Consider the following 24,078-nt stretch of genomic DNA (forward strand, 5'->3'; position numbering starts at 1 on the left):
ATAATTTCTAGACGACTTTGGATGGTAGAAAATAAGTGCAGTGAAGCTCCTGAAACAATCAAAATGATGTATAGCCTTAAAGCACCTGTGACTAACATTTCTTTTACACCCATTGAATACAGCTTTGTATGCTAGCTAGCTGGGTTATATAAAACCCAAAGTACTGCTAGGATAGCATCTTGGGAGGGGGGAATACTACAGTCTGCACCTGACTCCTGAATTCCTTATCCTGGATGGCAAGTGCCTGGCTCCCCCTCTCATTTTTGGAAAGAGCTGGAAAATATACCTACTCCTAATACAATTATTCTTACGCCACTGTGACAATTTTCACAATCCCCCATGGACCATCCAGAAAGCAATCAGATTTTCAAGCTGTGCTCAGCTAATGATCTCCCATCTAAAAAATGTCAGCAAACCTAGACTTCTGGCCAAAACATTTCTGTCAAGAATCCTCTTTATATTGTTAAAGGGACAATATTAACTTTTAATTTGTTTTAAGTATTCCCTTTATGGGATCAAACTTGATAAGCTTTGTCATGGTTCTGTTGAGTGTATAGAGTATCTGCGTTGGGAGAGAGATAGGAAGGACTCAACACTGTATTTTTCTGCTTTACAAAATGGATGTATGGGAGAAGCCATAATTTGTATGTGGTGTCATATGGTAGTTCATTCAACCTATCCATAGTGGCTCCGTAGTCTAAGCATTAACTTTTGAAAGAGAGTACCCATAGTTCCTGGAGCCTCCAGTTTAAATCCCAGCAATATTAACTCAGACTTTCCTTCACTCAGTCCCTGCAGGTAAACTAAGTGCCATACAATATGCTAGGAGGCAAGAAGGTAATTTTTCAGAGGAGAACTTCAAAACCAAGGGCCTGTCTGTTCTACAAGGTGTCATGGTTCTTTTTATAAGAGAAAACCATTTCACCAAAGTCCTTGGCCAGCATTCCCTTTTCACAACATGTTGTGTGGGGCATTGGCATTGGTTTCCTACTTGGCTGCTACTCTGTTCTCCAGTGGTTACATTTCACTGGTGGTATAATTCCTACCATCTACAGTTGTGAAAAGCTCTGTGAAAAAAACAATGTACAGATGAAATATATTAATTTACAAGATACAGGTTTGTTTTTTTCTCTTACCTCTGTATTCTCATATCATTCCTCTAACTGGGACCAGAACCACACCAGCTAAGTTAAAATAAAGTAAGAACACCCTGCAGCCTCTCTAAAGAGTGTTTATATCCACTATTATACCATACATTATTGAAAAGCTGCATCTCTTCTCTCTGATAAGGTGAGGCTGGATTCCTTTATATGCCATATCTCTTTGGGTGAGTAGACATGAACATCAAACTTGTGCTTAGTCCATGGAAGTAGGAATCAGGGCACCCAGGCTAGGAGCTGTTCCTGTCACGTAATCACTTAACATCTATGCCTCACTTTCCTCATGTGTAAAATGGGACCAATACATTTGTGTTACTTAATTAATCACTTTGAGAATCTCACAGGACAGATGCCATGCCGGTGAAATATCATTATTTAAAGTGATGCACTGCTTGCCATTAATTAATAAGCCAACATTTTACCTAGTTCATATAGCACACAGTGGTGTCTGAGATATTGTAGGTATTGCCTATTCTAAGTATAAGGAAATACTGAGCTCAGGCTCCCAGCTGTCACCTCTTCTGGGCGGAGACCTGCATCTCATTCCCTCCAAACTACGGGTTTAAGCTTGCAGCCCCTCTGCACCTTAGTGTGATTTCCCCAGCAGCTCTGACTGGGGTCCATCTGTGGTTAACCTTTCTCCGGGGGTTTATAACACTGTATGCCAATTACCAACCAGCCTTAACAAATCAAAATATTCTTAGAGTAAAAGCATTACAGAGAAATCATGGAAAAACCCAATGAAAATTCTTATATGTATGCTAAAAACTTTACCAGAGGTCAACCATCAACCTTATGAGGCCCTAGTAAATCAAAGTCCGTCCTAAGCTCAGTCTTTTTATGCCAAAATCCCTTTCTTTGCCGTGTTGGTATTTTGTGTTATATTTAGACCGTAAGCTCTTTGGGGCAGGATCAGCAGTATACAAATTAAATAATAATGGTTATAGTCCACAAGTGGAAGCTGATATATTGTTGTTATTATTTGTATTACCACAGTGCTGAGGAATGCTAGTCATGGACCAGGGCCTCAGAGTGCTAGGTGCTGTACAAACACAGAACACAAAGGCATTCTCAGCCCCTTGAAACTTCCAATCTAAGTAGTGACTCATAAGTTGCACCACACCTTGAGTGACTTTTCAGTGTGGTTTGTACAGGCTGGCCATTCCATCTTTTCTGCCTCCGAATATTGTAATAACAATGGAAAGAAAAGAGAAAGCACATGGCAAATGGTTTAAAGCTACAGGAAATGAGAACTGATGACATCTCTGGGTGTCAGCCAGATAGATCTGCTTTTTTTATAGCACATGTTAATAACATTTTCAGAGTATGCAGATTGTCCTCACATTGTGTTTAAACTTCAGTCTTGTGTCAAAGTACAAGGGAAATAAAAAAAAGTAGAAAAGAAACAATAGGGTTAGCTAGAGCTATAAATAAGAATCAAACCCACAGTACTAGCTGAAAAAATGTACAAGGCTATTAATGCGTATGTTTCAGGGTATAAACTGGTCATTGGGATCACTGGTCCAGAGTGATAATGTATACATAATAAGATGCATTAATGGATTCCTATAAGGAAGCCAGTGTTAGTACAGAATACTGAATTAGATGTTTTGGTATGGCAGGTCCTTTCTTTAGAGAAGCAGTATGGTATCCTTCTGAGTACAGAACTAGAAACTCTTGAGTTCTAATTCTGGCTGACAGAGACTGAAACTCTCTGCATCAGTTTTACTATTGTACTGTGAATTCAATATTAAATATTGGTTAGAAGACAATTATGTACTGATTCATTTGAAGGTGCTCTTGTATAAGGGGATTGTTTAAAGAGTCCTGCGCAGAGGACTAGGTTATGTGTCTGCAAAGAGATTGTTTCCTGACTCTCAAATGCTCATGTATAATCATAGGAGCAGAGAGCAATGGAACATGAGTAAGGTGCAACCCATATGGCTTTGCAGGGGCTCTGTTGGTATGGAACTATGATCCAGAAAAAAGACTGCTCTGCAATTTAACTGTGTTCAGTGATATTTCTCCTGATTCTAACAGGATTTTAAGTAGCGCTTTGAGGTGGCAGATTAAGTTGCCTATCTCTCAAATCCCAATGTTGCATGGTTTTAGCAAATGTATGCAGTTCATGGGCCAGTGCGTCTCAGTGCTTGGAAAGGGATTTGATAATGTCAGAGCAGGAGTGGGTGGGTGTCTCACGTTATACGGTATACAGGCAAGAGATGATGTTTGGAACCCAAAGAGTTGTGTGTACCCATGACAACATACATAGCATTACCATTGTAACAGTATCACATTGTGAAATCCAGTAGCAGGTATCTTATCACCAGGGCACATTTACAAATGCTGCAGTAGAACTGTCATGGTTACACTATGAGAGAGCAGTTTCTCCAAGGGAGCACTACACTCTCTTTACTCACCACTGAACAGTCTCCATAGCAGTCCTCCTGACACTTTTGATTTGAGAGTGCTCAGGGAATGGCCAGTTGCTCAGCAAATTGTAACTAATATCAGAGGGGTAGCCGTGTTAGTCTGGATCTGTAAAATCAGCAAAGAATCCTGTGGCACCTTATAGATTAACAGATGTTTTGGAGCATGAGCTTTTGTGGGTGAATACTCACTTCGTCAGATGCATGTAGTGGAAATTTCCAGGGACAGGTATATATATGCAGGCAAGCTAGAGATAATGAGGTAGTTCAATCAGGGAGGATGAGGCCCTGTTCTAGCAGTTGAGGGGTGAAAACCAAGGGAGGAGAAACTGGTTTTGTAATTGGCAAGCCATTCACAGTCTTTGTTTAATCCTGAGCTGATGGTGTCAAATTTGCAGATGAACTGAAGCTCAGCAGTTTCTCTTTGAAGTCTGGTCCTGAAGTTTTTTTGCTGCAGGATGGCCACCTTAAGGTCTGCTATAGTGTGGCCAGGGAGGTTGAAGTGTTCTACAGGTTTTTGTATATTGCCATTCCTAATATCTGATTTGGGTCCATTTATCCTTTTCCGTAGCGACTGTCCAGTTTGGCTGATGTACATAGCAGAGGGGCATTGCTGGCATATGATGGTGTATATTACATTGGTGGACGTGCAGGTGAATGAACCAGTGATGGTGTGGCTGATCTGGTTAGGTCCTGTGATGGTGTCACTGGTGTAGATATGTGGACAGAGTTGGCATCGAGGTTTGTTGCATGGATTGGTTCCTGAGCTAGAGTTCCTATGGTGCGGTGTGCAGTTACTGGTGAGAATATGTTTCAGGTTGGCAGGTTGCCTGTGGGCAAGGACTGGCCTGCCACCCAAAGCCTGTGAAAGTGTGGGGTCATTGTCCAGGATGGGTTGTAGACCCCTGATGATGCGTTGGAGAGGTTTTAGCTGAGGACTGTATGTGATGGCCAGTGGAGTCCTGTTGGTTTCTTTCTTGGGTTTATCTTGCAGTAGGAGGCTTCTGGGTACACATCTGGCTCTGTTGATCTGTTTCCTTATTTCCTCGTGCGGGTATTGTAGTTTTGAGAATGCTTGGTGGAGATTTTGTAGGTGTTGGTCTCTGTCTGAGGGGTTAGAGCAGATGCGATTGTACCTCAGTGCTTGGCTGTAGACAATGGATCATGTGATGTGCCCGGGATGGAAGCTGAAGGCATGAAGGTAGGCATAGCGGTCGGTAGGTTTTCGGTATAGGATGGTGGCAATGTGACCATCACTTATTTGCACCGTGGTGTCTAGGGAGTGGACCTCCCATGTAGACTGGTCCAGGTGGGGTGGAAGCTGTTGAAATCGCGGTGGAATTTTTCCAGAGGCAAGGCAAGGCACTGCATTTAGCCGTGTGGAGTGGAAATCCATCAACCTCATGAAGAAACTTGCACAAATACAGACAGATATCATCTTCCTTTCCAAATGCAAACGGATGGACAGCATACCAAATGGACTAAAGGTAAAAAATCCACTGCTATCTACATATTACACAGACCACAGTGAGAGATTATGCCATACTCTATCAAAGAAACTGAGGAATCACCTGATCAGCATCCTATACAGCAAAAAGGAAAACATCAAAAAAGAGCTCTCCAACCTGGAGACTCTCATTAATAACCAAACTTCCATACAAATGGACTTCACTAAAATAAGACAGGAGATCTACATTACTCACTTCACCTCTCTACAAAGGAAAAAGAACTGTAAGCTGTCTAAACTCCTACCTGCCTCATGAGGCTACAACCGTGGTACCCCTAACCCATCCAGCAATATCGCCAATCTATCCAACTACACACTCAGCCGAGAAGAAAAGTCTGTCCTATCTCGGGGACTCTCTTTCTGCCCTGCCACCCCCACCAACATGATACAGTTCTGCGGCGATCTGGAAGCCTACTTTCGCCATCTCCGACTCAAAGAATACTTTCAGGACAACACTGAACAGCGCACTGATGCACAGGGACCCTCCCACCAACAGCACAAGAAGAAGAACTCCACATGGACTCCTCCTGAAGGTCGAAATGACTGTCTGGACCTCTACATTGAATGCTTCCGCCGATATGCACAGGCAGAAATTGTGGAAAAACAACATCGCTTGCCTCATAACCTAAGCTGTGCAGAACGCAATGCCATCCTCAGCCTCAGAAATCACCCTGACATCATCAAAGAGACTGATAAAGGAGGTGCTGTTGTCATCATGAACAGATTTGACTACCAAAAAGAGGCTGCCAGACAACTCTCCAACACCAAATTCTACAGGCCACTTCCCTCAGATCCCACTGAGGAATACACTAAGAAACTGCAACATCTACTCAGGACACTCCCTACACTAACACCGGAACAAATCAACATACCCTTAGGGCCCCGACCAGGGTTATTCTATCTACTACCCAAGATCCACAAACCCAGAAATCCTGGACGCCCCATCATCTCGGGCATTGGCACTCTCACTGAAGGACTATCTGGATATGTTGACTCTCTACTCAGACCCTATGCCACCAGCACTCCCAGCTATCTCCGTGACACCATTGATTTCCTGAGGAAACTACAATGCATTGGTGACCTTCCAGAAAACACCATCCTAGCCACCATGGACGTAGAGGCTCTCTACACGAACATCCCACACACAGATGGAATACAAGCTGTCAGGAATAGTATCCCTGATGATGCCACAGCACAACTGGCTGCTGAGCTCTGTGCCTTTATCCTCACACACAACTATTTCAAATTTGATGACAATATATATCTCCATATCAGTGGCACCGCTATGGGCACCCACATGGCCCCACAATATGCCAATATTTTTATGGCCGACCTGGAACAACGCTTCCTCGGCTCTCATCCACTCACACCCCTTCTCTACCTACGCTACATTGATGACATCTTCATCATCTGGACCCATGGGAAGGAAACTCTGGAAAAATTCCACCACGATTTCAACAGCTTCCACGCCACCATCAACCTCAGCCTGGACCAATCTACATGGGAGGTCCACTTCCTAGACACCATGGTGCAAATAAGTGATGGTCACATTACCACCACCCTATACTGAAAACCTACCGACCGCTATGCCTACCTTCATGCCTCCAGGTTCCATCCCAGGCACATCACACGATCCATGGTCTACAGCCAAGCACTGAGGTACAATCGCATCTGCTCTAACCCCTCAGACAGAGACCAACACCTACAAAATCTCCACCAAGCATTCTCAAAACTACAATACCCGCACGAGGAAATAAGGAAACAGATCAACAGAGCAGACATGTACCCAGAAGGCTCCTACTGCAAGACAAACCAAGAAAGAAACCAACAGGACTCCACTGGCCATCACATACAGTCCCCAGCTAAAACCTCTCCAACGCATCATCAGGGATCTACAACCCATCCTGGACAATGACCCCACACTTTCACAGGCCTTGGGTGGCAGGCCAGTCCTTGCCCACAGACAACCTGCCAACCTGAAACATATTCTCACTAGTAACTGCACACCGCACCGTAGGAACTCTAGCTCAGGAACCAATCCATGCAACAAACCTCGATGCCAACTCTGTCCACATATCTACACCAGCGACACCATCACAGGACCTAACCTGATCAGCCACACCATCACTGGTTCATTCACCTGCACGTCCACCAATGTAATATATGCCATCATGTGCCAGCAATGCCCCTCTGCTATGTACATCGGCCAAACTGGACAGTCGCTACGGAAAAGGATAAACGGACCCAAATCAGATATTAGGAATGGCAATATACAAAAACCTGTAGGAGAACACTTCAACCTCCCTGGCCACACTATAGCAGACCTTAAGGTGGCCATCCTGCAGCAAAAAAACTTCAGGACCAGACTTCAAAGAGAAACTGCTGAGCTTCAGTTCATCTGCAAATTTGACACCATCAGCTCAGGATTAAACAAAGACTGTGAATGGCTTGCCAGTTACAAAACCAGTTTCTCCTCCCTTGGTTTTCACCCCTCAACTGCTAGAACAGGGCCTCATCCTCCCTGATTGAACTACCTCATTATCTCTAGCTTGCCTGCATATATATACCTGTCCCTGGAAATTTCCACTACATGCATCTGACGAAGTGAGTATTCACCCACAAAAGCTCATGCTCCAAAACGTCTGTTAGTCTATAAGGTACCACGGGATTTTTTGCTGCTTTTACAAATTGTGGCTAGAAAGTCTCCTGCACCGTCCAGGTTTCTAATTGTGTTAGCTGATATGGAAATAAACAAAGCAATGTTATTGCTAAATTTCCTCTTTGAGGGTCTGTTCCCAACAGGGCTGGCTCCAGCTTTTTTGCTGCCCCAAGTGGCAAAGCGAAAAAATAAAAATAAAGCTGTGATCACTTCATTCTTCGGTGGCAATTTGGTGGTGGGTCCTTCCCTCTGAGAGGGACTGAGGGACCCGCCGCCGAATTGACGCCGAAGACCTCGACATGCCACCCCTTTCCATTGGCTACCCCAAGCACCTGCTTCCTTTGCTGGTGCCTGGAGCCAGCCCTGGTTCCAAAGTCTAGTAAAGTTATTTAGATGACTCCCAGTGACTTCAGTCAGACCCTCTGTATTGATTAGAACACAAGTAAGAATGGGGTACTTACTGTTCATAAATTGGAATGCAAACTTGCCCATTTCCTTCAATCTCCAAAGACAAAGTTGTAGATAGACAGTGTACTGAATCTTGGACACCAACAATGTTTCTTGAAGGATCACATCCTCACTTTAAAGTTAGATTTTCAGAAATGTTCAATACCCACAACAACTATTACAGTTTTTAGGAATTGTGCATGTTTGTACACATCTGAAACCCGGATCCAAAGAGAAGTCAGCCCATTTACACTTAATTTCATATGTCCAGCTTTTTACGGTTTTTTAGTTATTTAAAACAACCCTTAACTGGGATGCGAATAGGGTTTTCAAATAAAGTTATGTCTGTAGTGCAGTCAGAATTTTCTTTCTTTAATTGTTTGATATAGTTTGTGTCAATGTCCTGCTCTCCAAGAGCTTTCAACACTGCATTGATCTCTACTCTGTTGAACGCTTTTTCTGAGTCAACGAAGGCAATACATAAAGGAAATTTGTATTCCCTTGAGCATTCCAGTTGCTGGTTTATAGTGAAAATATGGTCCATTGTGCTGAAATTCCTTTGAAATCCTGCCTGCTCTCTCTTCTCTGTCGGTCATCCAGAATCTGTGAGAGTCAGTTTGTTATTATTTTGGTGAACAGCTTGTAAACATGTGAGAGCGGGCATATCGGATGATAGTTCTTTAGATCTTCACGCTAGCCCTTCTTGTACAGCAGAATGGTGTTGGACACCTTCCATTTAGATGATATCTTCTGCAATTCCAAGTAACGGCTAAACCTCTGAGCAAGGGTTTCCCAGAGGTCTTGGCCTCCAGCTCTTATCATTTTGATTGTCAGTCCATCTTTACCTGTGGCTTTTCCTTCCTTCATTTGATGAACTGCATGTCAAACTTCGCTGACAAGGACTGGGAGCACATGCTTGTTGAAGTGTTGATACTGGGACATTTATCTGAGACATAAGCAATTTGGTGTAGAAATCTTTGCAGACCGCTTCTACCCCTGTTCTGTCAATTGCTGGTTTTCCATCCCTGTTCTTCAGTGCCATTATTGTTGGCCTGTACAGTGTCAATTCCCTTTTCATTTTTTGAGACTTCTCCAATCTTCAGCTGTCTTTAAGAGCCTTTCATTTTGGTACTTCTCAAAGTCCTCCTTTAGTAGTCTTCTTATCAACTTGCAGAGGAGGGAGTGTTCGAGTTTGTCACCATCATTTCGCTTCATATTCCTCTGTTTCTCTAACAAGTTCTGCGTTTCCTCCAAGACTCTTCCCTTTGCTCTTTTCGGTCTTTCTTTCTCGGCTAATTTCATGCATTGCCTCAATTTATCAGTGAAGTTTTTACAATCCTCATTGCAGTTATTTATAAGACTCCAGACTTCTTTGGAAACGTTCGCTTTCAATATTGCCTTGTCGAATATTTTTGGCTGCTGTCTCTAATATGCCATCTGTAGCACTTTTTTCTCCACCTTTTCATTGAAGTTGAGCTGTGCTCTGAGCAAGCGATGGCCACTACTGGTTTTAAATGATAGTACTACTGAGATGTCTTGTACAATGGACTGCTTATCTATCAGAATATAGTCAATCTCATTCTTGTTTTTCGCATTGGGCACAATCCATGTCCACCTCCTCTTGGCCTTCTTCTTAAACAAGGTGTTACCAGTGAACATTTATTTCGTCTCCACCAGAGTTGCAAGTCACTCTCCTCATGGATTCTGTTCACCGATGCTATACCTTCCAATGAACTTTTTACCTCCTTTCCCTCCTCGAACTTTGGTGTTGAAATCTCCCATCACGATCGTATATGTGGATTTTTGAGTGAGGGTTTCCTTGAGCTCCTGATAGAATTCTTCCACCTTGTCATCTTCGCTTGTGCTTGTGGGTACATAGATCTGAATAATCTTGAAGATGCTGGTCTTGTTCAGTTGGAGATGTAGCACTCCAGTGCATGATGACTTGAACTTGCAGGAGATGATTTTTGAAAACTATTCCCTGTTGATGATGAAGCCGATTCCGCCAATGGTTCTTACACCTTCTCCTTTTCCCAACATTATAGTATTTTCATCTCTCCACTTCACTTCCATCTCCTTTCTTTGTCATATTTCACAGAGACCAAGAATGTCACAGGCTGTCCTTGCCTTCTCCTCCATTAGATGGTTGATCAAATCGTCTCTCCTCAGAGTCCTGCAGTGCAAACTGAGAGGGACATCCTTTTTCTGGCCCCCTGAGATTCTTAAAAGCCTCTCATCGACTGAACTCCCACCAAGTATGATACAAGGAGACATGATTTCACCGAAACTCCTCACAGACTGCTTCAAAATGGTAATGAAACGGATGAATTGGAAGAGTGGAATCAATGGAGAGCAGTTAAACCATCTCAGATTTGCGGATGATATTGTGTTGATCACCTTAAATACTATCAAACTACAGGAAATGCTGTGAGAACTCAAAACAAAAAGAAGTTAAGTCAGACTGAAAATAAACCGTTCCAAAACAAAATTTATGTGGCCTTATACCTTGCCAAAAGACCAAATAACAATCAAGGGGGAACAAATAAAAGAAGTTGAATAATCGGTCTATTTGACCAAGAAATTAACATGTGCCATGATCAGGAAGGTGAACTCTCATTAAGAAGGAAAGCTGGTTGGCACAGCAGTTGGAAGCCTAAAGATGATAAATAACTTGATGAGCTACAAATAACTGTGTATCAAGGATGTCCGCCAAAGAAAAATCAACAAGGCAATGTGAGCCAGCCTCTTCAACTCAACGGTACTGCTGGCAATATTGTATAGCAGCGAAACATGGGCACTGACAAAGACAGAGGAGCAGCAACTGTCAGTCACGCTGAGGGTGATGGAAAGAACAATTTTTTAGAAATTTCAATCCATGACCGAGTCCCCAATAAAGTGATCAGACAGCAAAGTGGAGTGAAGGACGTTGTTGTTGAGAGCAGGCATAGTAAAATGAGATGGGCCAGGCAGATAGCGAGGCTAACTGACAACTGATAGACTGCTGCTGTTGCTGAGTGGTACCCACAGGAAATAAAACAACTGCTCGGCCGACCTCCAAAGAGCTGGGAAGATTTTACTGTGAAAAGACATGACCACACATGGAGAAGGAAGACCAGGATATGAGACGAATGGAAGACGTGTTGTGATCAGCACAATCTATCTGAGGACTGAAGGGCTGATTGAACAAGGTGATCTAAACAACCCTTCCCCTCCCATCATCAAAACGCCTGATTTTGAATAGTACATGAACCCCCTAATTGATGTAATATTTGAGGAACAGTATAATTCTCACAGTTCTTTTTCCAAAGCAAACCAGTATACTTGTAGCTGCTGTATTTAAAAAAAAAATCCCACCCCACTACACAGTTATTTGTAGCTCATCAAGTTATTTATCATCTTTAGGCTTCCAACTGCTGTGGCAATAGCAAGAAACCACTGAGCATCACATATTGAAAGATACAGTGTACCAATCCTTCAAGCTGCTGATTCTTGATACAGGAAGAGTGATACCCCAACTTGAAGTTCCAAGACTAAGAAAGTCACAGCTGTTGTTGCAATGGTTACTACTAGCTTCAACAATGTGCCTATGCAGTAAAAGTGGAGACGTTTATTTCCAAATGCAGATTTTGAGTCTCTGCAAACTTCTGGGGTGTTCAAAACCCCAGGTCCAGTTTTAGTTCAGCTGTATGAAAAAGCAGGTCCCTCTCTCTGGGGCATTTAAGCTTACAAATACACATTTAATTTAGTTACTTATTTGATTGTTCTGTACTGTGTGTTACAATGTTTTTGATTTGATATAAATAAACGTTTTGAGATTTAGCAGCTGCAGTATCGAGTCAATTCCTTAGGATAGCTGTAAACAACAATGTATATAGTTTTGTATTTAAATAATATACTTGAACTAAATTAAATGTATTCTTGGGAACTTGAACTCAACCTGTTGCCTCCTTAATCTTGCTGTCTTGTAGAAATGTTTTTTATTAGTATTGCTGTATTGACTTAACTATTGACTGATTTAAAAAAAAAAGATGTGTCTAATATTGTGGCTGAAAATTTGCAAGGTTCATAGATTCTCTGTTGCAGCTGGCAAGGCTGTATGTCTCAAAACTGAATTTTACAGCAAAATACTGTACATAGTTATATCTGTCTTTTCCATGTTTATCCTCCCTTGCCAGACAAAACTAAGGGAACTATTTTAAACAGTTTAAGTGATTAAGTCCATTCATATTCAGACAAGCAGTTGAGTGTTTCATAAAGTCAATGGGACCTGAGCACGTACTTAAAACTAACCATACATTTAAGTGCTGTCCTGACTAGAGATAGATTTAAGCGTGTTCTTAAGTGCTTTCATGAATCTGAGTCATTATGAATGTACCATGTAATAACGTATCTAAAATATCCTTAGTCATTTAAAACTAGCACACACCAAAAAGGAAGTATTAACTTTGTTTCCTTTTATAGGTGTGATCTCTACCTACAGTATTAAGAGATATTGTTGAGAAAGTACATAGATTAGTATATGAAAAAGAGATGCTGCTTCAGAACATAGGTTGATTGCAGAACATATGAAACATTGGGCTTCCTGAAGTAACTTAATAAATAAGTGGTCATATTTGCATTTTATCACTCACAACAATCCATTTACTGAAATCCAAATTAACATGTTTTGTTCAATGCCAAAATTCAGACTTTGAGAAAATAGTTCCACTGGGCTCATCTGTACTTGGATATTATCCAAATACATTGTCTTCCTGCTGCGTCTGACTCTGTCTCCTTTCCAAGAAGTGTACAAGGACCTAGAGCACGGTGTGTAGATTAAGCGTTTGATGTATAATAAATAGTATGTTAGGTTAAACTACCTCCTTCAGCCTACTACCAGAAGGATGAAGCATTTTAAAAATATGTAGGGCAGAATGAATAGGGGGCAGACAGCACATGTGATGAACCGCAAAGTTTGGGATGCACTGCTCCAAAGTGATAGACATTCTGTTAGGATAAAATTGAGAAGATATGCTATATGCTATTTCCATTTCTTAAGAGACTGTATCTAGCAGCTTACAGTACCTTGTGAAGTATAGGATTTCTTTTTGTTAGTCACTTTTTAAAGAGTCTCCTCATAGGGCAGCTTTTTGCTTACACAAGTAGTCACAATAAAACGTACCCATTTGTTTCTGTCTCATCTGCCCATCACTGTGGTCTCTAAGGGCCACAAAAATACTTAGGAAGATCAACATTTCTCTCCGAAGGACAATATTCCCCACCCCTCCCCTCCTTATGCAATCTTGAGTGAGGTGGTTCTGGTGTGGCAGTACAGCAAGAGTGCCAGCTCCCAAAAATCCTGTCTGCAGAGGACACAGGCAGAGTGCTTGGAGAATCCAATCAGGAAAGGTCATTTTGCACTCTATAGCAGAATGCACTCTGTAAGATGGAGAGAAAGGAAGGAAGAAGCATGAATTTACCACTGTCACCTGTAGGTTGCCTTGTGCCATTGGTGGTGTTAGCATTTCCTCTTGCACACAAAGACCTCACGTTGCAGGATTCTGGATGTCACCTGTACAAAGTGATCATGGAAAGAGGGTCCCTGTTACTCTCTCTCCCTTGCATGACTGCACACCATTGGCCTGATTCTGGCTTTGAATAGGCAGTGTGTTCTGGCTATAATTTTGAAACTTAAATGCCTAAAACGAAGCTCTCAAATCCATATTTAGGCTTATGGCTATGTGGGCTGATTTTCAGAAGTGCTTAGCACCCTTTGAACAGGTGACGAGAAGCTCTGGAAAACAAGTTACTTATCTAGGAGTTTCACTTTAGGCACCCAAGTTTGAAAATGTTGAACTTAATTAATTTAGAATTAATTGAGAAGAGTATATTTGCAATACTTTGTAGTTCCGTGTGAAAATAGATCAATCTGTAAATATTTTCCCCAGTGATATTTTCTTATATTGTTTGAGTCATTAAATGCACAATGTGCTTCATAGTGTCTAAAAACAAACATACATCAGTATAATTGTAATTTTGTTAGTTACTTTTTCTAATTATTGTTCACTAGAAAACTACAAATTAATGTAATGATTAAGACATGCAGTTAATCCACTTACTTGTGGATTAACTTGTATTTTTCATCTCTTTCATTAGTTTTATTAAAATTTTAAAATTGCCAGAACATAAGGAATTTCATTAAATAAGCTTGTTTACCATTATGAGCTTATGGTTAGAAAAGTGACTGTATTTAAGTGATACTTTCTCGGCCATTATATTGTCTTCCTGTGTATTTCTGAATTTTATCTGCTTACTTACTGACTAAAACAAGTTTGTATTCCTATTATCAAGGCAAAGCCATCCCAGTCCTGGGCAAATGAGCTAGATTTATTTTCCCCCATCCCTTGTTCATCGTCAACGACATTGTTAGCCACATTCCAGTGAGAGAAGGAGGAATAGCAGCATAATTTTCAGATTTCACAGAGTTTGTGGTACTGCCAGTTAGAAAAATCAGGCCAAAGCCTGATCCCATTAAAGTACGTGAAGGATTTGGTCCATCTTTTTCATTGTTAAATGTACTTGTTTGAGGCCTGATCTCTTCTCCCTGTACTGGTGTAAAACCAGCATAAGTGAAAGAAGAATCAGGCCCCTACCCTGGTGTTTTTTAAGAGAGATTAAGTATGGAACTTCCCAGTGTCATTTTACCATTGTTATCTAACTGAACCTGTGCTGTAACGGGTACATTTTCAAAAGGCCTGAGGCTTGTTGACGCTATGGGGGGAAAAAAAAAACCTGCCATCATCAAATGTTGATGACTATTTCTCTTTTTTCTTGCAGGCCCTTCAAATCACCACAGCCAGTCAACACTGAGACCACCTCTCCCACCACCTCACAATCATACACTGTCTCATCATCATTCCTCTGCCAACTCCCTCAATAGGAACTCTCTCACAAATCGGCGGAACCAGATCCATGCACCAGCTCCTGCACCAAATGACTTGGCCACCACTCCTGAGTCTGTGCAACTTCAAGACAGCTGGGTACTCAATAGCAATGTTCCACTTGAGACAAGGTATGTCACAAGGAATGGACTGCACTAAAAATACACAGTATAATCTCAATTATCTGAATGTCATGGGGACATTGAATAAGCATGGATAAATGAGATTTCATACGATTGAGCGAATTTACAGTACATGTTTCAGATAGCAGGTATTTTTAGTTAATTGAGACTTGGAAACTCAAGGCTGTCTTATACTGAAAGTACTACAATGTTATATAAGCATGTATAAAATCAACTGCATTGAAAAGAACAGCTAAGAAAATACATATGAATTTGGTTAAAAGAAAAGAGATATATTTTATTGACTTTATGTCAATTCATCTTTTACCTAACACAACATAAATATATATTTAGTTTAGAACACCTCTTATTTACTTGACATTAGCAAATGGACAGTTAGACATCTCTTTGTTCCTGTCTCTTGTTTTAATACTTGTTTGTTCATTCAGACAGCTCTTGTGTACCTAACTAATAGAATTAGCATAACATATTTTTACTCCAAAGCTCAGGGAGAACTTACTTATAAGGGTATATTGACTGTCACTAATAAATTATGCATTTGGCCTATCCTGCAGTAGTAAATGAAGACTCATTTGAAATTTAGCGTTTTGGGAGACCTTTAGAAACAATCCCTGATTCAAGATTGACAGAAGTATAATTTTAATTTATATTTCATCCTACATGCAGACTCACTTTAATCCCTCCTGTACACACTAGCAGCTTGATGCCTGTGGGGCACACAAGTTATGTATAAAAAAAGAAGAAAGAAAGAAGAAAAAGTGCAGCAGTTATGATTGCCAAAATAAATCAATACAAAAAGAAGTTTTCTGACATACTGCATTTCTAAGCATTCAGTTTCATTGTCATTTTTTCCATCTTAATTCTAACTTGTGCTTTAAATATCAAGAGACACTGGTCTCATGGAAATTAGAACTAGCAACTGTGGTGATACATCTGAGCACTAGCACCAACCCACTGCTCTTTCTGCCCACTCCTATCTTTCGAGTGGGCAGGCTTGTTATTGAAACATACGGGACTATCTGATGGTGTCATAAAGCACGTGTCTTGTATCTGCAATTGCTGGGAGCCCATAAGAATAGATTAGAAGGTTATTGTACTTTATACATTTTGGTAGACGTAATTGTAGCGTCTCTCACTCTTGAATGGGGAGAGAGGCCACTCCACCTCACTACAGGTGGGTAGTAATCAGTCTATGGGGAAGCTCTGGCCCTCTGGAGTGTAGGGGGTAAAGTGCAAACAGTCTTTAGCCCACAGCTTTCTGCCTGGGACAGACAGCAATTGTCTATAATTGGCAGTCTATAAGGAAGCTCTGGCCCTATGGGTGGGGCAGAGCCCAAGGAGTCTTTAGCCAAGAGCCTTCTGGCAGGGGCAGACAGCAAACTGTCTATGGCCCAGCTTCCTGGCTGGGGCAGAGTAAAAACAGGCAAGCACAAGCTGTCTTGCCTAAGGTGGGTAGGCTGCCACTCCAGAGATGGGGTTGGCAGTAAGCGGACCTGGGCCCACCCTTCTTCCAGCCCAGGGCCCTAACAGTTCCAGGGGATCCTGCCACTGGGTCAATGGGGATCCTGCCAAAATATGCTGACTCACTCTCTGGCAGCAAAAACTGGGTGTAGGAGGGCTCCAGAGTCCAAAGATCCTGTGTCCCCTCTGGTTACTCGGCAGCCAGCAGTACCCACAGCTCCTCAGGGCATTCGTCTGCCTCCTCCAATTGCAGGGCACAGCTCCACTTAGGGCCAAGTCTGGGATCCTGGAAGAGATATCTGCTCCCTCCAGTCTTCAGCACCAGCTGAGCTGCAGGGCTCTCATTTTATACTTCCTGTCCTGCCCCAGGACTTAAGGAGGAATGGGGGTAGATTTAGCCGCACTCACCAGGGGGAGTGTAGTGGTTTCTTGCTCTCCAGGTCGGAGGGAGCCCACACTGCCTCACTACAATAATGCTATGAAATAAAAGAATGGAGCAGATGGGAAAGTGGATTGGTGGTGGGATGTATTTGCACACCCATGTTTGCACAGGCTAATTGTTGGTTGAGAAGTTGGATTGTTTTCTACCTCGTGTCTCTCATCCATGGTTTTGGTTGAAGGGCAGCCATGGCTGTTGGGATTTGATGTGAATTGGAACCTTTCTAAGAATACAGGATTTGCCATACTGGATCAGGCCAAGGTCCATCTTCTTCAGTCCCTGGCTGTGGCCAGTACCAAATGGTTCAGCAGAAGGTGCTAGAACCCTGCCGTAAGCAGATATGAGATAATCAGCCCCTATTTCTCCCTCTCCTTTGGTCTTGTCCTGATCTCTAATAGCTAGAGATTGGTTTAAGAGTGGCTTCTTTTTGTGGAGCTCTAGAGGTCAGTCTTTATTGCTGGACTTTATTGCTGGACAGTTGCTACATAAACTGCCTGGGAGTGAGTGTGGTTTGGTTTTATGCTGAATCTAGAGTGTGGGGCTGTTACAGTCTGTTAGTCAGAGTGGCTATACTGCAATGATCTGTTCTGGAGAAGACTAGTATTGGAGAGTTGGGGAGCAGGTCTACCCTCAGTTATGCTTGCTCTGCTCTTGTTGGCTTTGTGGCAGTGACACAGGTAGATCTCAGGGCAAAACCAGACAGTTGATGTGAAGGATAAAAAGGAATGCATTAACTTTGTTTATATGTATTATCAAGGGCTTTAATATTTGCCATTTCAGGATCCAAGGAATATTATACTATTGTGTTCATCTTCTAGACTGTATGGATTTTGACCTATTCTGGGACTCACTAAAGATATTCTGTACCTCTACTTAATATTATTCTGCCCCACTAAGACTCTGATATGGGCCAGGGATGCTGTGGAGGAGCTGAGCACAAAAGCCAGTGGGGAGTGAGGGTTATCAAAAGTTTCAGGTGACCAAATTGAAAATTGGAGATGATGGCTCTGGTGCTGATTTCTTTTACTAAGAAAGTTGTAACAGATAAGAATATTTTGACCAACTGCCAAGACACTATTCTTAAGTGCCAGATCTGTTGAGAATAATTCAGCTACTGTGAAACTTGATCTTACATAGTAAAATGGATCTGGCATCTATTACTGAGAACTGTCTAAATAAAAATTAGAGTCCTCTTTGGAATGGCCTGATCCTGCCCGGTAATTCACTGTCTGAGGCTAGAATGCATAGGGAGATATTTAAGAACTCTTCTGGAGTGTAAACTGTTGTTCTTCAATACAAAAATACTTGGAACATGTAACCATGGTGAACCAAGTTTTAAATTCTCCCAATTTACCAACCACTACATACTTGAGGAGAATTTCATAGTGCTTTTTCTGAATTCATATTGGTCATGAGCTTGGAGCCCAAGGGATGTTATTCTTAGAGTGTTAGATGTCAGGGATGAGTGGCAGAGCAAGAAAGACAAAATGCAATCCCAGTTCTCCGCTGTAACCACTAAACCATATTTGTTGTCTAGGGTACACAATCCTGCAACCTTAGCATAGTTAATCCTTACTCACTTTTTTTGGGATCAATGTGACTAACTACGTAAGGAAGGGGTTTTTAGGATTGCACATTCGGTGTACAAGATGTCTACAGCTCTCAGGCACAAGACAGGGACAACAGAGGAAAAAAAGTGAAATATGTATATTGGCATATGTATATTTATGTGTTGATTTACATCTGTATGATATATAGACTGCATTTGATTGCTAAGGAGTCTTACAGAATTAACAAGATAAAATTTCACAGGACTTGTCATCAACCTTATTTTCCACTTGTGCGCCTAGCAGCCCATGTCAGTTTAATTATAGGTGATAGATCCTAGATTTTTTTTTTATAATAAAATCTCCAGCAACTCACAAATTCACCTTGAAAACAAAAGATCAGTTTGCTAATGCCAGTATTCTTAGCTGATATAGGATATTCGGGGGTTATGAATTGAAGTCATTGATACACACAGGCTTTTCACAACAAAGCATCAAGATTGTAGAAAACATTCTCACTGTGCTATGCTCAAAAATTATTGCAAAGTTGTCCCATGATTGATTTTTCTTACTATCTAAGATTAAATAGCTGACAGGTCTTGATGATAAACTCCATCATAAGAATATTAACCCAGGAAAGGTTTTTTTTTCTTTTTTATGATTTCTAGTAAGTTTTTACTAAAATTGATACCTGCAGAACCAAATCCATCTGTAACTTTCAAGATGAGTCTGTAATTCTTACCCATGTTCCAAAACTAATGTGGCCTCTAAATTCTTATTAGAGACAATGCAGAAACAAATGAGACCTTTATGTTGCCCTTTCAGTTCAGTCTTTATTTTATAGCTTTACCTTGCTGCATTGCACTGATCCCACCAAGCCACTGGCTCTTCACGTTGCAATGCACTTTAATTTTGCAGTTTTCTTAGTCTTCCTTGAAACTTGTCAGCTTATTAATCTCAATATTGGAGCTGCGCAATAGGCAAAGTCACCATTTACAATCTGTGCTGTGTATTTGACAGGTAGGAGAGTTTTACAACTCTTACTTTTTTAGCTTTTCAGTCAGGGCCGGCCCCAGGCACCAGCCCAGCAAGCAGCTGCTTGGGGCGGCCAACACTGAGGGGCGGCGGGTCCCTCACTCCCTCTTGGAGTGAAGAACCAGCCGCCGAAGACTGAAGCGGTGGTGGTAGAGCTGCAGATTGCGATTGTGGCTTTTTTTTTTCTTTTCTTTTTGCTGTTTGGGGCAGCAAAAACCCTGGAGCTGGCCCTGTTTTCAATTATCTTGAGTAAATTCTGCTCCACACCAAAATGCACATTACCAACTATCACGTTTCATCCTGTTGATAATAATCCACTTTAACTGAATTGTCTCGACCCCTCACTTGGTAAGGCAACTCCCATCTTTTCATGTACTGTTATATATATCTTCCTCTGTATTTTCCACTCCATGCATCTGATGAAGTGGGGTTTAGCCCACGAAAGGTTATGCCCAAATAAATTTGATAGTATCTAAGGTGCCACAAGTACTCCTCGTTGTTATTTCTGGCTATGAAAGAGACAGTTCAGTGAATAGGAACATAGCTATTTAACAAGAAAATATTACATTAAAGACACAAAATTCAGATATCAGTTTAGATTCCAAACACCACTGTGTCTGAGTATGGAAGGCACAGAATAAAGTTATAAATCTGAATGGAGGCTGTAGCTGAGTGTTGCAATGTAAATCTGGGGTATCCTTTGCTCCAAAGAAAACTGCTCTCCTTTCTCTTCTGTTGTGGCCTTTGGAAACCCATCTCTCCACTCCCTCCTTACAAATCCTGTGGTCCATTTGGACGGTGCTGCAGATAATTTTTAAATGTCAGTCTTCACTACTTGGGTCTTATTTCAATGTTGTGAAGTTTTGTTTGTTTGTTTTCATTTTTTGTTTTATTTTGTTGTTGTTTTATGAGATTAGTTTGGGATGGAGCTGAGTTATAAATAAATAAAATATGTCCAATGTGATTAGGTCATTATGGGTTTTATGAGATTATAGGTAAATGGCATATGTTTCACTTTGGGTTTTCTTAATCATAGCTTTTTAACATATATGCAAAAGAAAAAATATACACTGGTAAAATACATAGTTTTAAATGTACTCTGAAAAATCACTCAAATTATTTTTATTTAAGTAAATTTGATGCACCCTCCCCACATAACCTTCCTTGCTACAGCCATTGCATGCACACACCTTGCTCTTAAGAGGAACGTGTGAAATTTTAGGCCAGAATAAGTCATTACATCTTCTTTAAAGTAGCTGAGGTATCTAATGGAAGAACTAATATATCCTTAACTAAAACCACATGAGTACACTACCGTGACACATCAAGATGCTGCCTCTAAGGTTCATTTCTAGAATACTGAGCTGCTTTACCTTTAAGCTCAGCGCTGCAGTTTAATGCTCTTTAACTTTTATTATTCTCCTGCAGTCTGTTTCAGACGCTCTTCCCCTCCGTTGAAAAAGCACTGGGATTCCACATTTTCCAATTAAGAGGTGTTCATTTATTGCTTCCCCCATCAGTACTTTTTATGAGATTGAATAATGAGAATGCTAACTTTGAACATTCAGGTATGATTTTCATCATTTTGATATGGCCAGAGAAGCAGTTTCAACTTTAAAGGTTGAAACACTTTTGAGGGATTCTTTATAGGCGCACACAGTGAGAGCACTATCACTTTACAGTGAAAGTTTACATCATTCCCTGCACTGTAACAGTTGTCTTTGTTATGGAAACTTCACACGGGGCCATTTGCAGATGCCAGTCAAAGGCATAATGGCTCATAAATGAGCCTAACCCAAGAGCTGTTATAGATTTTCTTTGAAAGGATATTTGTCTGAGATTGCATGATACCTAATGCTAGTTCTTATGCCTGATGTTATTTATATTGCTATGAATTAAGCCTGCATCACTGTAATTAGCAATGCTTAGTTCAGAAAGAAAGGAAAAATTTTAAATAGCAATAGAAATTAGGTCCATTCTTCTTCTTTGCAAGAATATTTTTGACTGATTCCATCCATTCTATGGGTTGCATATATTTTGTTGTTCACTTCTATATACTGTATATTTGGGATTATTGGTAGGGAGCTGTTTGTAGGCTTCAGGGAACATTATGACAGAGTGGCAGCTCTGCCGCTGTTAAGGTGGAGAGTCACTTGCTGTTGACAAGGCAACAATTCTATAGAGTCTAAAATCCACATTTGAACTTGCATTGTCTTTAAATCTGTCACGCTATATTGGGGTGCGGTGTAAGGTTAGTGGTCCAAATTTAAGGTCATTTGAGTAAAGATTCAGCCTCTCCTCCCCCTTACAAATCAGCTGTTTACAAAAGCATCCGGTTCTTCTAACATTTTATATGTGTGTGCACCCACATTTGAGACTCAAAGGATGGTTATAATCCTCCCCAATCTTATCTCAACCAGTGCATGATATGCATTGCCCTTTTGGGGAAACAATATTGATAAAAGAACAGGAGTACTTGTGGCACCTTAGAGACTAACAAATTTATTTCAGTATAAGCATCCGAAGAAGTGAGCCGTAGCCCACAAAAGCTTATACTGAAATAAATTTGTTAGTCTCTAAGGTGCCACAAGCACTCCTGTTCTTTTTGTAGATACAGACTAGCACGGCTGCTACTATGACACCTGTCAATATTGATAAAGTTGTTATGGGTGAAGTTTGGAACTCCAGGTCAGCAGAAACTCAACTGACACACCTCAAAGACTGAAATATGCATGTGCGAAAAGACTAGGGTTCTGTTGAAGTCAGAGGTTTTGCAAATAGTTTGTCACAGTAACTGACTGGCTCAATATGATGTTCTGTGATTCCTAAACTTGAGCTGTTCTTACTCACTGTGAGTTCAAGTCCTGTCTTTGGCAGTTTTCCGAAAATATACATTGTGCAAACTAGCTAGTCTTCACCTATGTTCTTCAGGGGCACCCTTTGGAAATTCTAGAGACCAAGATTTCTAGTTTGAGTGATACTTTAAAGTGCCTTGAAATCCACTTGCAGACTCCAGTTGTACTTCACAAGTATTGTCAAATAATTAGTAGTAATTAAATAGAGGAAAAATGAAGGGCTCTTGTTAGCAGTTTGAGAAATACAATTATGACTCATATTCTTTCCCCATTTTCTGAATAATGGAACTAAGTATGATCAAAGGAAAGCAAGTCACTGGGTCATTTGGTCAAATGCTTCCTGTTATACAATCCCCCATATATAAGCTCTTCATAACATTTTCAAATGCTCATGATCCAGCCTCTGCCTATTGGAGTTTAGGAGGAAATGTTCCCTGGAGGCAAAGTATCTCACAATAATTTACAGTCTTTTGCAGTTTTTTGTGAAGCATTTGGTGCTGGACACTGTTGGTGACTGGTGGGCCACTGGTCTCAACCAATGTGGCAGTTGTTGTGTCAGAAACTCTAGTGTCTAGTTTCAACAGTTCTTTGCAGTTTGGGTTGTCTTTTGCACTCCTTTGGGACAGAGATAAATGATTACCCAGGCCATGAAGAATCAGAACCCTAAGTGAATGTCAAAGTAACAGAAGGCAGGCATATTTGTGCTGGTATTACTGTAAGCAATATGCCCATAGGTGCCATTGCTGGTGGATACAAATCTGTGAGAACCTCTATGAGCATGAAGCATGTGTATTTTCAGGAGGACAAACAGATATGAAGACAATGAGCACCATAGAAACACCTTGAGTTAAATAATATAATTAAGAAGGGCTCAAGGTGTTTCCATGGTGCTCATTCCATGGTGCTACATACTAAAGGCAGTGTGCGCCTGCACCACCTGCAGGCAGTTCCAGGAGGGATTATGTCTGAGTGAGTTATGAGCACACACAGAGAGAGCAGCTGCTGCTATGCCCATTCATAGGGTACGGTACATTTCCCCTTGAATGTCTGGCTGGTTTGGGGTGGGGGCGAGGCAATGGGTGTATTACACTCTTGTCCTCTTTGCTGGCCTGTGGTCAGAGAGCAGATCCTTCACTCACCTCATTGCCAGATGGAAGCTGGGTAGACTTCTTTTGCACCTAGGCAGCTGCCCTGTACCTTCTGGGCCTGTCTAAATAAGTTAATAAATAAATGAATGAAGCATGTTAGAGAACCTGAGGTTAGTATGCGCTTTTCCCAAAAGCATCTTCAAGCAGTTTATAGGCCTTTGGGCCAAATACTTGGACGAAGTGCAGAAACATTTTAGAAAGATCAGTTTAGCAGACTAAAGTAGTTCTAGATTAATCTAACAAATGTAGACTCTTTGATTGCCAGAAAAGGGAGAAGGGGGCACACTGGCAAAAACACCCCTTTAAGAGAGAAGTTCCAAATAATGAT

General features: G+C 41.2%; 1 protein-coding gene across 4 annotated transcripts in view; it reads left to right on the forward strand.

Moving 5' to 3' along the window:
• Positions 1-24,078, forward strand: part of TENM2 (teneurin transmembrane protein 2) — a 2,274,099-nt gene that overhangs the window by 1,998,485 nt on the left and 251,536 nt on the right. For all 4 annotated transcript variants that reach the window (XM_050962494.1, XM_050962493.1, XM_050962495.1 and 1 more), the window contains one exon: positions 15,019-15,253. In XM_050962494.1, coding sequence (XP_050818451.1) covers positions 15,019-15,253 — 235 coding nt within the window. The remainder of the gene's footprint in view (positions 1-15,018; positions 15,254-24,078) is intronic.

Source organism: Gopherus flavomarginatus, chromosome 7 (assembly GCF_025201925.1).
Source record: "Gopherus flavomarginatus isolate rGopFla2 chromosome 7, rGopFla2.mat.asm, whole genome shotgun sequence".
NCBI lineage: Eukaryota > Metazoa > Chordata > Testudines > Testudinidae > Gopherus > Gopherus flavomarginatus.